The sequence below is a fragment of the Taudactylus pleione genome, unplaced genomic scaffold (assembly GCF_031769625.1).
Source record: "Taudactylus pleione unplaced genomic scaffold, aTauple2 ptg000318l, whole genome shotgun sequence".
Taxonomy (NCBI): Eukaryota; Metazoa; Chordata; class Amphibia; order Anura; family Myobatrachidae; genus Taudactylus; species Taudactylus pleione.
In genome coordinates, this window is record NW_028284719.1 from 1,245,635 (window position 1) to 1,259,951 (window position 14,317).

The 14,317-nt window shown below is 42.8% G+C and overlaps 1 protein-coding gene across 1 annotated transcript; it reads left to right on the forward strand.

Moving 5' to 3' along the window:
• The first annotated feature begins 2,245 nt into the window (after positions 1-2,245).
• Positions 2,246-13,664, forward strand: CHMP2A (charged multivesicular body protein 2A). Its single transcript, XM_088442957.1, has 6 exons — positions 2,246-2,429; positions 3,784-3,966; positions 6,585-6,764; positions 7,114-7,244; positions 10,247-10,308; positions 11,441-13,664. The coding sequence occupies exons 2-6, from the start codon at positions 3,799-3,801 to the stop codon at positions 11,560-11,562; spliced, it is 663 nt and encodes a 220-aa protein (XP_088299083.1). The 5' UTR covers positions 2,246-2,429; positions 3,784-3,798; the 3' UTR covers positions 11,563-13,664.
• Positions 13,665-14,317: the final 653 nt, after the last annotated feature.

Genomic DNA, 14,317 nt, shown 5'->3' on the forward strand with positions numbered 1-14,317 from the left:
CCAAGTCAGTTAAGGTAGTAAGAAAGTCAATCGGTGGTTTGATGTGTGCGGCCTCAATAAGTTGTGTTTGTATTTCTTCAATACCATCAAAATGTGGAATGACTGAAATGAGATTGTATATCTAATGTGGCAAGTCAAACTTCAGTGGTTATCACTTCAAATCTACTAATCTTGTCCCCCCAAAAATCAGAAATATCATGGACATAGATGGCGGGGTATTTGAGCCAATGGTTGGAGAAATTGATCAATGTAGATCGCCAGGGGCTCCGTATTAAAACCCTTGGCGATCAAATTTGGGTGTTTGGCTCATGGCTTTTTCACTTTATATATTATTATTTTATTTTTATTTGACTTTTCATTTTTGTCTGTTTTATTTTATGTTTTCTAAGAAGTACAGTTACAATATTTTACTAGTTTCTTTGTATTTATGTATTGATGCTTAGGTTATTTTCTCTGCGACCTTTGCTGTATTTTTGTGTATTTGTATTGATGTGCCCGTTTAAGTTTGGTTCCGCCAGGGCTCCCTAACCCACATACTGTTCCTATTGATGTTGGGCTTTGGCATATAGACTGTGCTGAGGTGGTAGGCGCTTTTCGACTTAAATACCTGCATGATGTTTAGTTTATTCCATTAGTGGCCCCTTCCTGAACATAGGCAATTTATAATCTATTTCACATACAGTATATTAGTATATTTTATCCAGTAATTTATGTTATGTATGCCTTAGGTACTTATAGTGCCGCTGATTTTATAATTACTGCAGCTTATGTGATATTGGCTAGCCAGCCTGTTCTATAGTGTACTACTTACTTCTCTATAGCCATTTTTATTCCCACAGCAACTTTGTATAGTTGCTTAGCTACCGCACAGTGCCAAGGCGTCCCTCTTTGTGGAATGCATAGACACTGTGTGTGACAACGACATCCGGTCCTAGGTATATTTTATATTGTGTATCATATGTACTTGCTCTTTATTTAAGTTCAGCGCTACTGGCCTAAGCTGTATTAGTCATAGTTTCTTTATGATATTTGCTGATTGGGTGCTGTGCGGTTACTGTGATTATAGTTGCCTTTTGCTACTTAGCAAACACAGGGTAACTGAGTTTCCTATACGTGGAACGCACAGGCATTGTGTGAATAGTGACTTCTGGTCCAATGTGGATGCACGGTGACGTACTTCTGGGCGCTGCTACTTCCTGGTTGCTGGGACCAGTGCTGTATTATTTTATGAAGCACCTTCTGCTTCTATACGATATGTTGTTTATTTATTATTTGTATGTTGTCTAATTTAGTTGATTGATGCATTTACCCTCACACAATGATGGTTATTTGATGACCCAGTACATGTGTAATTTCCTACTCAGTTATCCTATTTGGCTGGTGCTCTATATGGGAGGTCTGAAGGCAGAGGCAGTATAACTACTGCTTGCATACTGTTGAAGCATCAACAACCTTCTAACTGTTCAAACTGATGAGTGCCCTCATTTGGTCTGAATGGCAAAAACCTTTGATATTTACTGATATTAAACTTATTAGGTTCTGTGGCTGATTAAAACCAGGTTAAATCCAGGCTTGAAGACACCCAGCCACAGAACCTGTGTAATTCATGAGTGTCACAGTTTAAAGGCATAGTATGGTAAGCCTATGTATAGATATATATTACTGTTTGATTTTTAATATAGTAAGGTCTGGCAGCGTTTTTTCTCAGAATTGGAGTTCGGAGACCATACATTGAGGCGGCCCTAGGTGGCCACCATACCATCTGGGCAATTCCTTCAAGTGCCACATGGCGTCCAAGGTCAGGAATCTTTGTCCACCGTATCACGGAGACCGTCTTGATCTTCTGTTCTTCCTTAGATACATTTATTCTCAGCTAACTTTTTTATGTCAAAGAGTTAATTTAACCCAGATTAAAATATAAATACAATGGGAAAAGAGTAGGCCATTATGTGCCAGGTACATTATAACAAACCCTAGGTATAGTATAACAAACCCTGGGCACTGTCAAGGGCAGGTGACAGACAGCCTGGCATTGTAAGGTGCTAATCAGGGGGGAACTGTAGCAACAAAGTTACTACTCGGCCGGAAAAAAACTCACGCCCCTCAACGAGTGTCACCACTAGAGAGAAAACTGACTGCCTGTGAGGCGGCGGCCATTTTCCTGTAGCCCGTTTCCTGCTGGCGGATATAGGCAGCAAACGGGGCTTTGGCTCGTGTGATGAGTACAACAAATATACTTGCGTGTCCTCCTTGCACCCGGAGCCCTGCAGGAGAGTCTCACCTCGCGATCTGCTCACAGTCAGCCACAACACTCGTGACGCGGCGGCGCTCCCACGTCCACTCGTGACGGTGACGTCACTGGCCAAACCAGGAAGAAAGAGAGAGGAAGAGGAGCAACCGCCGCCAGTGATCCATCGTCCCCGGTACAGGTGAGTGCAGGCCTCCCCCCTACAGGGACACAGGAGCCCCAACTGCTCTACAGGGGGGACTGTACCAGTCAGTGCTAGGGAGGGGGTGACATGTTTTATATCACAGGTTCTCAAACTCGGTCCTCAAGACCCCAAACAGTGCATGTTTTCCAGGTCTCCTCACAGAATCACTGGTCAAATAATTAGCTCCATCTGTGAATCTTTTGAAATGTGTCAGTGAGTAATGAGTACACCTGTGCTCCTGCTGGGTGACCTGTGTGGGAGTTTGAGAACCTCTGCTTTATATTATTATTTATAAAATGTATTTATTACCAGTTATTTATATAGCGCACACATATTCCGCAGCGCTTTACAGAGAATATTTGGCCATTCACATCAGTCCCTCCCCCAGTGGAGCTTACTATATTCCCTACCACATGTACACGCACATACACACTAGGGTTAACTTTGTTGGGAGCCAATTAACCTACCAGTATATTTCTGGAGTGTCGGAGGAAACCCACGCATAGCAGAGGGAGAATATACAAACTCCACACAGTTAAGGCTGCAGTATGTATGTGTATGTGTGTGTGTGTATATGTATATATGTATATATATATATTTTCCCTTTAAATTGGGACATTCATGAATTACACAGGTTCTGTTGCTGGCTGACTTCAAGACTGCATTTCTCCTGAACCTGTGTAGTTCAGTGTTCTGTTTAGAAGAAATTGAATATTATTCGAATAGAAACTGATTTAAGAATTGGACATAGCACCAACATATATCAGTAAATAGACTACAGACATTTAAAATATCAATGTTACTATGATCCCTCGGTCAATAGTGTTCACTCTAGCTCAGGCGGCAGGCAGGGCGCCGGAGCTAGAGAGGTCACTTCCGTGCGCGTGTGCCTGAAAAGGGGGCGTGGCCATTGAAAAGGGGGCGTTTCTATAATAGGCGTCCCATTTTCATCACTCTTGGGGGTGCGCCCGGCACTTATGGACACGCCGGGCAGCCCCCAAGCGCTGCCGACAGGGAGAATAGATGCCGGGCGCATGCGCCCAGCGTCTACTCTCCGGCGGTGACCGGGTCACCGCACATTTCCCCACCCGCGGGACACTGCACCCGCAGGCTGTGAGGGCAGGGTTCTTTTTGCCCTCCTTCCGGAGGGCAGGGTGCTTTTTGCCCTCCAGAAAGAGGGCAGGGTGCCGCGCCCCGCTAAAACAGCCTAGCGGGAACGCTAGTCATAAAACCTTCATCCATTAAAAGGAAAGTCATTTTTCAGAAAATTTTACAGTGTCAGACCATCCTGGCTTCTGCGTTAGGAACTTCACCGAGCTCATAGCAAGCTGTGCATGTATTCTCTCCTCAGGTCTAATCAGCAAAAATGGATTTATTATTTGGACGCCGGAAAACCCCAGAGGAGATGCTGCGGCAGAACCAGCGTGCGCTCACTCGGGCCATGAGGGAGCTCGATCGGGAAAGGGGGAAACTTGAGCAACAGGAGAAAAAAATTATCGGAGACATCAAGAAAATGGCAAAGCAGGGTCAAATGGTGAGATCATAGGTCTCTGAAAACAGGGGAAATCGTGTGTATCTCGATCTTAATTATACAGCCGGTGTCACTACTATGGGCTTGTGTTTATATTGGGCAGCAACAGGTTGAACTATTTGTGACAAAAAACAAAATAGGAGGCGCTATACTGATGTGTATGGTAATATTTCCTCAAAATCCCTCACATGTGCTGCTGCTGACCCTCTACACCAGGCCTGGCCAACCAGTGGCTCTCCAGCTATTGTGAAACTACAAGTCCCAGCATGCCTTGCCACAGTTTTATTGTTAGGGTATGCTAAAACAGTTGCAGTGGATGCTGGGACATGGAGTTTCACAACAGCTGGCGAGCCACAGGTTGGCCAGGCCTGCTCTAGACCAACAGGGAAAAAAGTATTCTAGTACGGAGCGCAGCCACTAGTAAATGAATATAATAACAATTCAATCTATATAGTAATTAATTTAATAATTGAAAATAAACAAATAAAATAAACACTAATGGTCAAATTACATCAATCTAAAAACACAGTACATAATATGACCCAATAAAAGATATAAGGCTCAATAAATATTATGTACTGTGTTTTTATATTGATGTAATTTGACTTATTGTTTGTTTTATTTGATTTATTTATTTTTCATTTATTAAATTAATTACTATATAGATTGAATTGTTATATTCCTTTACTAGTGGCAGCGCTCCGTACTAGAATAGTTTTTAAACTTGTTTGTCAGCAGATATGATTTACTAAGAAGCCACGACACCACTCCATACCTTGGTTCCTAGTGTATTGATAGCCTGAGCTGTTATTGGTGACTCAGACTTGCGACTGGTCCGTAGTCAAATTGTTATTTTTATTATTGATGTTCTTTATCATGAACATTGTTGTAGCTCTCAAAATGGTGGCATTGAGGCAACATGAGCTCTGTTGAATTGTTGGAGACTTTCTGTTTTTACCAGATCACATTTATTTATTAATATTTTACTTATATAGCATCAGAATATTCTGTTGCGGTTTACAATCGACCACTAAACAGGGTCGTATTTTAAATTAATTCTTATTAATGGGCAAAACCACCCAAATAAAAGGGCTATTTGCTAACCTACTACAAGTAATGTGTAAGCAAAGAACATAAATGAAAGCCACCCATACACCGTGCGGTACGCACCTTGCGACGCGATGGGGGATCCGACGGCCGACATCGGGCGGTCTCCACAGACGGTGTGTTCGGGTGGCCGACCACCCGATGTGCCAGCACCCCCCCTCCCTCACTTGCAGAGAGCTGCATGGGATCATACATCGCATCCCCAGATCAAATGAACCTGCAGTAAGATCTGGAGGTGCGATGTACGACCCTATGGGAGCGCGTTCTGTCTGATATCATGCCCATTCACGGTACGATGTAGCGGTTATATCGTACCAATCCGTCGGATCGGCTGCTTTATCGCACTGTGTATGGGCACTTTTAGTCTAGTAAATCTGCTAGACTAATTCAAATAACTGTTTGCTATGGGTTACAGAATAATACCTCTTTTCCACCAAAAATCCGGGTCCGACCTCGGTTTTCAGACATAGGATCTCATTCAGACCTGGTCGCAAGCGCTGAGCGCTCGTAACTGGGTCGATGTTTATCCCCTGCGCACGTGCAGCGGCCGCACTGTGTGAGCACAAGCTCCGGAGCGAGAGAGAAACTCTCTCGCTCCGGAGCTCACTACAAAAGGGCCGGCTGTCGATGTTGATCGACAGCTCGGCCCGTTTTGTGGGCTGGGGGGTGGTTTCACAAACGGAGGCATTCCTTAAGGAACGCCTGCCGTTTTGTTGGCGGCCGCACTGACATCAGCAGTGATGTTAGTGGGGAGCTTCCTGCTCGATCAGAGCAGGAAGCTCCCTGGGGCTTGCGGTTGCCGAGACCCAACCTTAGGGTCTCGTCGCAAGCCGCGATGGTCTTGACCATCGCGACCATCAACCTGGACGGTCGCTAAGCTGTGGCTGGTAACCCACAGCTTAGCTAGCGACCAGGAGGCCGCACTAAAAAAAAAGAAGCGGCCGCCCTCATTCAGAGAGCGATCTCTTCTTGCGACCGCCTCTGAATGAGGGCCATAGTTCCAAGTCAGGTCAGACACCATTTATTCAGCACCATCGATCTGGGTTATTCTCAGGTCAGCTCCGTTCACACTGAACCCGGGTCTGCCCTGCTAAACTTGTGAGGTCATAAAAAGTGGGAGGTGACTGCTCCACAACCACCAATCGGCTTATTTTAGACATGAACCAGGTCTGATAACACGGGTTGCGCCGTTTACACTGCACCATTACCCAGGTCCATCCTGGGTCTGACCCTGGTAACTACCTGGGTTGGATTGCTGGGTCATTTGACCCGGGTTATTTTTCAGGGAGCCTTTTACACTGAGCTGTGACCCGGGTAGATCCAGCAATAAGCCAGGTTTTTGCTCTGGTGTAAAAAGGGTGTTTGTGTTCTTAGCATGGTACTAAATACACTAGTGGGGTGGGGGGGTATAGAAAAAGAGTGCATACACTTTAATATAATCGAGAGACCCTTGCATATTGCCCAAATGTTATATCTCTATTTTAATGACGCATTTGTTCATGTTCATGTATCAGGATGCCGTTAAAATCATGGCTAAGGATTTGGTGCGTACTCGCCGCTACGTTAAGAAGTTCATATTGATGCGGGCAAACATCCAGGCTGTATCCCTGAAGATCCAGACGCTGAAGTCTAACAATTCTATGGCCAATGCTATGAAAGGGGTGACCAAAGCCATGGCTACGATGAACAGACAGGTAAGGGGACTGATTCCATAGGGTCTCACCTTGATGTGAGGCATTTTGTGTCCCACCGTATAGTCATACCGATGCTCAATATGTGTAATGACAGGTACTCCGCGCAATTTCTCCAGGGTAATCCCACCATGGGCTCATTGATGTTAGAATCATCTCCCATGCTCCTCTTGGCTCACTTGGATTCCATGTTAACTATTCCTTTAAACTAAGCCATATTGTATCTTGGTGCAGTGTTCATTTATTAGGATCCTTCCCATATAACGTACGATTCTGGGCGCCTTGTGCGAAGGTAGATTTCCATCTCCTTTTGCTGATCTTATTTACACCTTTTTCCTGGGATTTCTTGTAGCTGAAATTGCCCCAGATCCAGAAAATAATGATGGAGTTTGAGAAACAGTCTGAAATCATGGACATGAAGGAGGAGATGATGAACGACGCCATTGATGATGCCATGGGAGATGAAGACGATGAGGAGGAGACGTACGTACAGCTAAGATTTAGGACAGAATTCAACTTAGCCCCGTTAGGTTAATGGGTGATAATCGATCGCCAGGGGCTATTTAATTAGCCCGACTAAGGCCCGTATTCAATTAATGGCGAAAGTCAACCGCCGCAAAAGTATTGCGGATGACGTCATTTCACCAGGTGGAAACTTTTTGCCGTATTCAAATGCAAAGACTTTTCTCATACGCGGAAAGTCAATGCAGTGTAATAGGCGAACGTTTCGCCTATGAATAGCAGGCGGAATAAAGTGCAGAATTGTGGTTTTGGGGTGCAAAAGTGCGGAAACCACTCTGCACCCTTGGGACAGCCCCCCCCAAGGGATAACTGCGTCAAAAAATCCCTAAAAAAAAAAAAGGAACACCCTAAAAAAATTACTTTAAAAATGGGGGTGAAAAATTACAAAGTGGGGGTACACACATAAAAAGTAGCAAAATAGACTTTTGGGGGGTCTGCAAGTATGGGGGAGGTGATTTTTATTTTTTTTTGATTGCAGGTGCTTGCTGAGGTTGCGTTTTTGGCGTCACTTAAAGCTTCACTTTAGCGATTTTTAACCCATGCTTGCATCAATTTTCAAGTAAACCAAATTTGACAGCACTTATTTCCTCGAAAAAATACTGCTTAATGCTATTCTTCACCACTTGTGCAAAGACTCTATTTAGAAGCAATTGACAGCACTTAACTACCCCAAATAGCTTCAGTAGGGCTATTCGGGGACATCTATATTGATCCCCAATGTTCGTGCATCTTTTGGACAGGCTGATTTCCCCATTTTTGACAGCACTTTTCGCCTGTTTGAGTATCGCCGGGACGTGTTTTCGCATCCTTTGTAATCGAATGCGGCGAATAGCACGGGCGCATCTAATAAGTTTCTTTGGGCCAAAACACGCGATGTAGGCGAAAAGTGCGGCAGGCGGAAAAAGTACCGCGGCTGCAAAACTAATTGAATACGGGCCTAAACGGGGATTTATTTTGTGTCTCAGGAGGAGCAGACGTCCCTGATGAATATGCAGTTAATGGGTGATGATAACCAGTTAACGCATAGGTCTGTGAACTTTTCATGGACTCTGTGTTAACAACCTGTAACTTAACTCCCCTTTTTTAACACTCTTTAAAAAGGGGTCCAGGTGTCAAAGGGAGCCTAATTGAATAGCCTCAGGCGATAAGGTCTGAGGCTACCTCGCTTTTTCAACTGTGCAGACTTATTGGGTCTTATTGAATTCCCCCTGTACTATTTTTTTTTTCTTTTTTTTTTTTAATTATTTTTCTTATACAGGTATTTCGTATTCATATAGGTTAAAAGAATATTTTATATTTAAGGTTAAACATTGAAGAAAGAGGTGTATTGTGGTAACCATCCCTGCAAGATTGCTAACCCCAGTCTCTGCTGCTCCTCACATCTCACATCGCTGTAATGCAGGTAGCTGTGGTATCACTAACCTGCTCATAGGTTATCTATATAACTCTCAGCATGTCAGTGTGCAGAGCAAGATATAATCACCTAGGAGGATTCCTATTCATGTTAAGTTTTCATCTAGAGAAACATGGCAGCATGTAGAGAGCAACTTTGACTATAAGTAAATGTATGTTTTTGACCTACAACAGGCAGTGTCCGGTCATTAGATCTACAATGTCTAGATAGACAATATTTGGGTAGACAATGGAATATATACAGGGACTAAGGTCGACTAGTAACAAGGTTGACATGGCCATTAGGTTGACGCTCGTATGGTTGACATGCAAATGGTTAACAGATATAAAATTAAAAAAAAGGGGCACTTACTGGAAGGTTAGGCACTTACCCCGAGGGTTAGGGGTTAGGGTTATACACCAATGGGAGGGTTAAGGTTAGGGCTTAAAAAAAAATAAAAAAAGTCTACCATTTGCATGTCGACCTAATGACCATGTTGACCTTCAGTACCTGTCAACCTTGTTACTAGTCAACATTTAGTTGGTCGACCTTCAGACCCTGTCGACCTTCAGTCCCTGGCAACCTATTGCCTGTCTATCTTCCATTGTCTACCCAAACATTGTTTATCTAGAACTAATGATCCACACCCCAACAAACACCTCACCCTTTTGCACATGTTCAAATATTATGAAGTTTTTGCTGCATTTGAAGGGTCATTGTATTGCATGTTAGCTCAGTTGGAATGCAGTGCGAATTTGTATGTTATTTTGTTCAGTAACGTCAAGTTATTTAGCAGGTTACGCAGTCTATCCCTTATGGCAGTGGTTCTCAAACTCCGCCATCCGACATGTTTGAGCACAGGTGACTTAATTAGTTAAATCAAATTGACTCAGGTACTATCTGGGCTCAAGCATGGATATCCTAAAAACCTGGACTGTAATGGCAGAGTTTGGGACCTCTGCCTCATGGCTTTTAGGTCCGGAGATTGTTCTTTTATTTACCTGGCCAGAAGAGTGACTATTCTTGTTACTAAATGCAGTTCTGCCAATATAAATATAGTTTAATTTTTATCATAATCCTATAGAAAATACATTTTTGTATTTTATCTTATTTAAAATGATGCTATATTTATAAGAATCCACAGATGTATTATATTCTATTCATATTTACAGACGTGCATTTTTTTAGTTAAATTAACAGTCAGACTGAACACTCCAAAAAAAAAATGTAAGAGAGGTGATTAAAAACTAGAGCGTGTTGATCTCCATTTTGGCGGGATCCAGGCACACACCTAGGGGTCTGTTACAGCCTGCAGAGTACTCACTAGTACTGTTTAGCCAGACACCTGTAACCGAGCTGTGAGGTGTTTCCCATCCAGTGACCAGCACAATTTGGATACATAGTGTGTGCACATAATGGGACCACACAGCAGGCATTGCAGTCAGCTCTGAGCTCTCCCTGTCCTAGCACAGCCTCTGGAGGGAGCCAGTTGAGATGAACAGTAGAAATGTGATGTCTGCCTTACGTTGTATTAATGGCTGTGACCTTCTCTCTCTCTCTCTCTCTCTAGTGATGCTGTGGTGTCCCAGGTGCTGGATGAATTGGGTCTAAATCTGTCAGACGAGCTTTCCAGTGAGTATTTACTAGAATTAGGCCTCTTTCGGCTGCTTCTCCCTATTAGAGTATATGAGCTGGACGTGTGTGTGTGTGTGTCTCAGTAGTGACCAGGTAAGATGTCTGTGTGTACATGACCTGATTGCAGCACCTTAGGAAGTGACTGTGAGGTTTGTCACACCTGAGACCAGGTAAACCAGTCTTTGTTTATCTGCATGAGCAGCTGATGTTTCACGTGGGGAGAGGCAGCAATCCAATGAGTCATGGGAGACTCTGGAAGCTCCTGCGTGTACAGCAGTATAAGCTGTGGGCATAGCATAGAGATATTGGGCTGAGTGTTACAGGTAGATGAATATATTTCAGATCAACACTGTGTTGCAGGCCACACTAATTGCCATTATTTCTACTGTAAGGGGTTTGCTTTGTAAAAACCTAAAACTGTAGTGAAGTCCATCTGTTTTATAGATTGTGTGTAAATAAACAAAGTCGAAATACCTAAACTGGTCTAATGTTAAAAGGCATCAATCGCAATGGAAAACTTTGTCTCTTGACCTATTAGTATGCTGGGTACACACTTGACGATATGTACTCGGACGATATGTTGGCCCGAAGGTCCATATTGAGCAATGTAATGAAGGATGCATCGGTTCCTAGTTCCGACCCTCATTACCTGCAATGGTGCCGCATGTGACATCGTCCAGTTGGCCGTGCAGCACGGCCAACTGGACGATATCTCATGAGACCGTGTAGATAGTTCGTACACGCTATGCGATCCATCGTTCCAATCCGTGTTGGAACGATAGATTGCTCAATGGATCGCATAGTGTGTACCCAGCTTAAGATGTTTTACATTTATTTGTATCTAAAAGGGTAAAAATATGTGCGCCGGAAGCATTGACTCTTTGGTGGAGTATAACCGCTTAACTGGTTTTCAGGCAGCTACAGCTGAAGCAACTTAATGTTGGTGCACATGTTATAATGTCAGATGTTTATATTTAGGCCCTTTTTTAATACACACATGTTTTTTTGTCTTCTCCCACCGTGCAGTCTCAATATTTATTTCATTCCCCGGGGGCCCGTTGTGCTGCTGTTATCACTTATAGGTAGCTACTGTAACATGCTACACTGATGACTTACTTGTGTCTTGCAGGCCTGCCTTCTACCGGAGGGTCCCTCAGTGTGGCTGGAGCAAAGAAAGGCGAGCCCACCGCTGCCCTGGCCGATGCTGACGCAGATTTGGAGGAGCGTCTGAATAATCTGCGACGGGACTAATGTGTCCAAACACTATTCTGCACCGACCCCTGAGTTTTATCTTTATTTCGTTTTCTGTGTTATGAATGGGAACGTAATTTAATGGCGCCAAACAGCTTTCCCTGAGAGGTCAAATAAATCCCAATTTTGGCGTTTAAAATGGCCGACCTACTGTCAGCCTTAACTGTACTTTATGCAGGGTGTTCAACACCAGCCTTTGCCTGTTCCCCAGTCTCCTGTGCCGTTTACACAGCACCTTGTAGTAACTATATTGGACAGAGAGGACTGTTGTACTTTTAGTTATGTTGCTGGCTGCGAGAGAGCCTACAACTGTGTTCCTACACTCACAGGACCGCATGTGTTTTATGTAAATATAGCCTTGTCCCGGAGAACCAAAGGCTTTATGCCACTGTAATACAAAGGGAATATAATCACTCCTTTTGCTGATTGCACAGTTAAAACAATCTGTGTGAGCTTTGGTTCTATGTGCTGCCTCTAAGGCTTAAGTACACTTTTCTTAATAGGAACTTGTACAGATGCAGGTTTGTAAATATACATTTTACAACAAATAAACACACTGTTACTGAATTATAAATCCACATCATTATCTCATTTTTGCAGTGAACCATCTCCAGCTCCTCTCACTGTTAATGGTATTTACAGTCTATCTGATGCTGTTTGTCTTATCCCCAATGCAGAGTTGTAGGACTGGATAACAGCCAGACAAATATTACTTTTTCAATAGTTAACACTAGATTAATCAAATGTCTGACCAATTGCAGGACGATTGTAGTTTGCATTGCTTTGTTTTTCCTTTAACGCCGTACGACTACCATGTTTTACCATTACCGTAATATTCTGCGGTAATTTACGTTTTGTTAAGGCAGCCGTATGACTTTATTTATATTATCACTTTTTTTTTTTTCTTATTAAGGATTTTGTATTTGGCTGCATTGTATTACCTCTTAATACTGAATAATTCTGATGACATCCCTGTTGCAATAGGACAAACAGTCATCTTAGAAATGATATTTGCTTTAGTTTCTGTCTAATAAATTTGTCGGTCACATGGTTGAATCCTGGTTACACCGCAAAGTTTTAAGGATGAACTGGAAGCTGTATCGTTGTAAAATGAGCCACCCTGTCCGATCCCATTGAGTGTTGATGCAAGCATTGTTGGGCATCGTAGATCTATAGCTAGAAAGCCAAATATACTTACCTTCATTTTTCAATCGACATTCAGATCTTTGTGAAATGTGCTATTAAGGCACCTAACAACCAGTGTTGTTTCTTCTCCATATTAATAATGTTTCTGTACTCTGACTGAAGTCGTATCCTGGATGGCTTCAAATACCAAGCACTAATTAGGAGAATAGGTTACGCAGAAATTCTGATCCCTCTTGTCCATTGTACTTACCCCATGTATGAAGTAAATCACCTGGCAGTGAACTCTGGAATCATTTCGACTACACTCTTGTCTTCCTAATTGTAAGTGGGCCTGTTGTCTTTGTACACTGTAGGCAGCCATTTTGTTAGCTGCAAACCTATCCCATCACTATAGTGGAACCCCTGACATCACTGAGTCTCAAAATGGCTGAATCAGAACAAGAGTGCGGCCTATCCATTCTTTAGGACCTGGTGGCTTCGTTTGAATGAATATTGGTTGTGCCCCCCAAAAAATAGCTGCCTCCACTTTATATGTGGTTGGTGCACACTCAAATAGTGCCGTAATGTTTGACATCCAGATTTTCGTGTCCGTACGTGGCTTAGAGACAAGTCACTAATGTGTGTGAAATTCATAGACTGTTTGTTCTGTCAGATTAACAAGACTATTTAAGTTTTAGCACTTTGAACGAGTGGAAACTTTAGTTGAGCTTTGTAAAATACCAACTTGTAATGAAAATGGTGTATTACTCCGTACGTAGATTATTATTACAGACGTACTGTACATTTTATTTCCTCTTAGCCTATATTGTTTGTTTTTATGATGATTTTCTGTTTTTTTCCTTCCCTATAAAAGGCTAAATCCGAACATGTCTGTGATACATAAATAACTTCTGATCTCTCGGTGAATAGTTGCTATCTATTTGTAAGAGAAGTAAAATTTTATTTTGCTTATTCTATCCGTGGTTTCCTGCCTCCTCCATTACTCATTAATCCAGGGGAATATCTGAAGTATCCGATAATTACATCGCCATCTTGGCGTTGTCTTGCAGTAGAGGATTGTGTAATGCCCTTGTTCTAAATACAAGATCATTTATGTTAATTATAGAGAAATGGGCGAGTTCTTCAATTAGCATATTTAAAGACGTTAAGATTATTACAGAGCCGAATATTATACATGAAATGACTGAATTATACCTAACTAAATATGTCCAAGCTCTCTTATATCTTTGCAGTCGGTTCCCATGTTGGGGGTGGAAGAGGTGGTCTATGAGGACAGGCAGGGAGTGAGTGATAGATTGGTAGACTTGCTTTATAGCAAATCTCATTGTGTGTTTGTTGATTCAAGCACACAGTGCTGTCATAGCAGCTCGAATACTTCCACACTGTGCTCTTTGACCTGTATCCGATTTTATCAGGTTATTCTAGTCAGTGATTTCATCCAGTTTGTGGCCTGAAGTGTTATTTCTGAGAATGGAGACTGTCATAGACATCACTGAGGCACTTGTGACCTGTTAGGCTGACTCTCAAGAATATTGGTTCAGGCCATAAAATGGCCCCCTTCGATGGCGTGTAGGTGACAGGCCGGCTTTAAGTTTCCCATACAAGCATA

Coding starts and splice junctions, on each gene's coding strand:
- CHMP2A (XM_088442957.1), top strand. CDS start 3,799: ATGGATTTATTATTTGGACGCCGGAAAACCCCAGAGGAGATGCTGCGG. Junction 6,765..7,113: donor TGGCTACGATGAACAGACAG/GTAAGGGGACTG, acceptor GATTTCTTGTAG/CTGAAATTGCCCCAGATCCA. Junction 7,245..10,246: donor GAAGACGATGAGGAGGAGAC/GTACGTACAGCT, acceptor CTCTCTCTCTAG/TGATGCTGTGGTGTCCCAGG.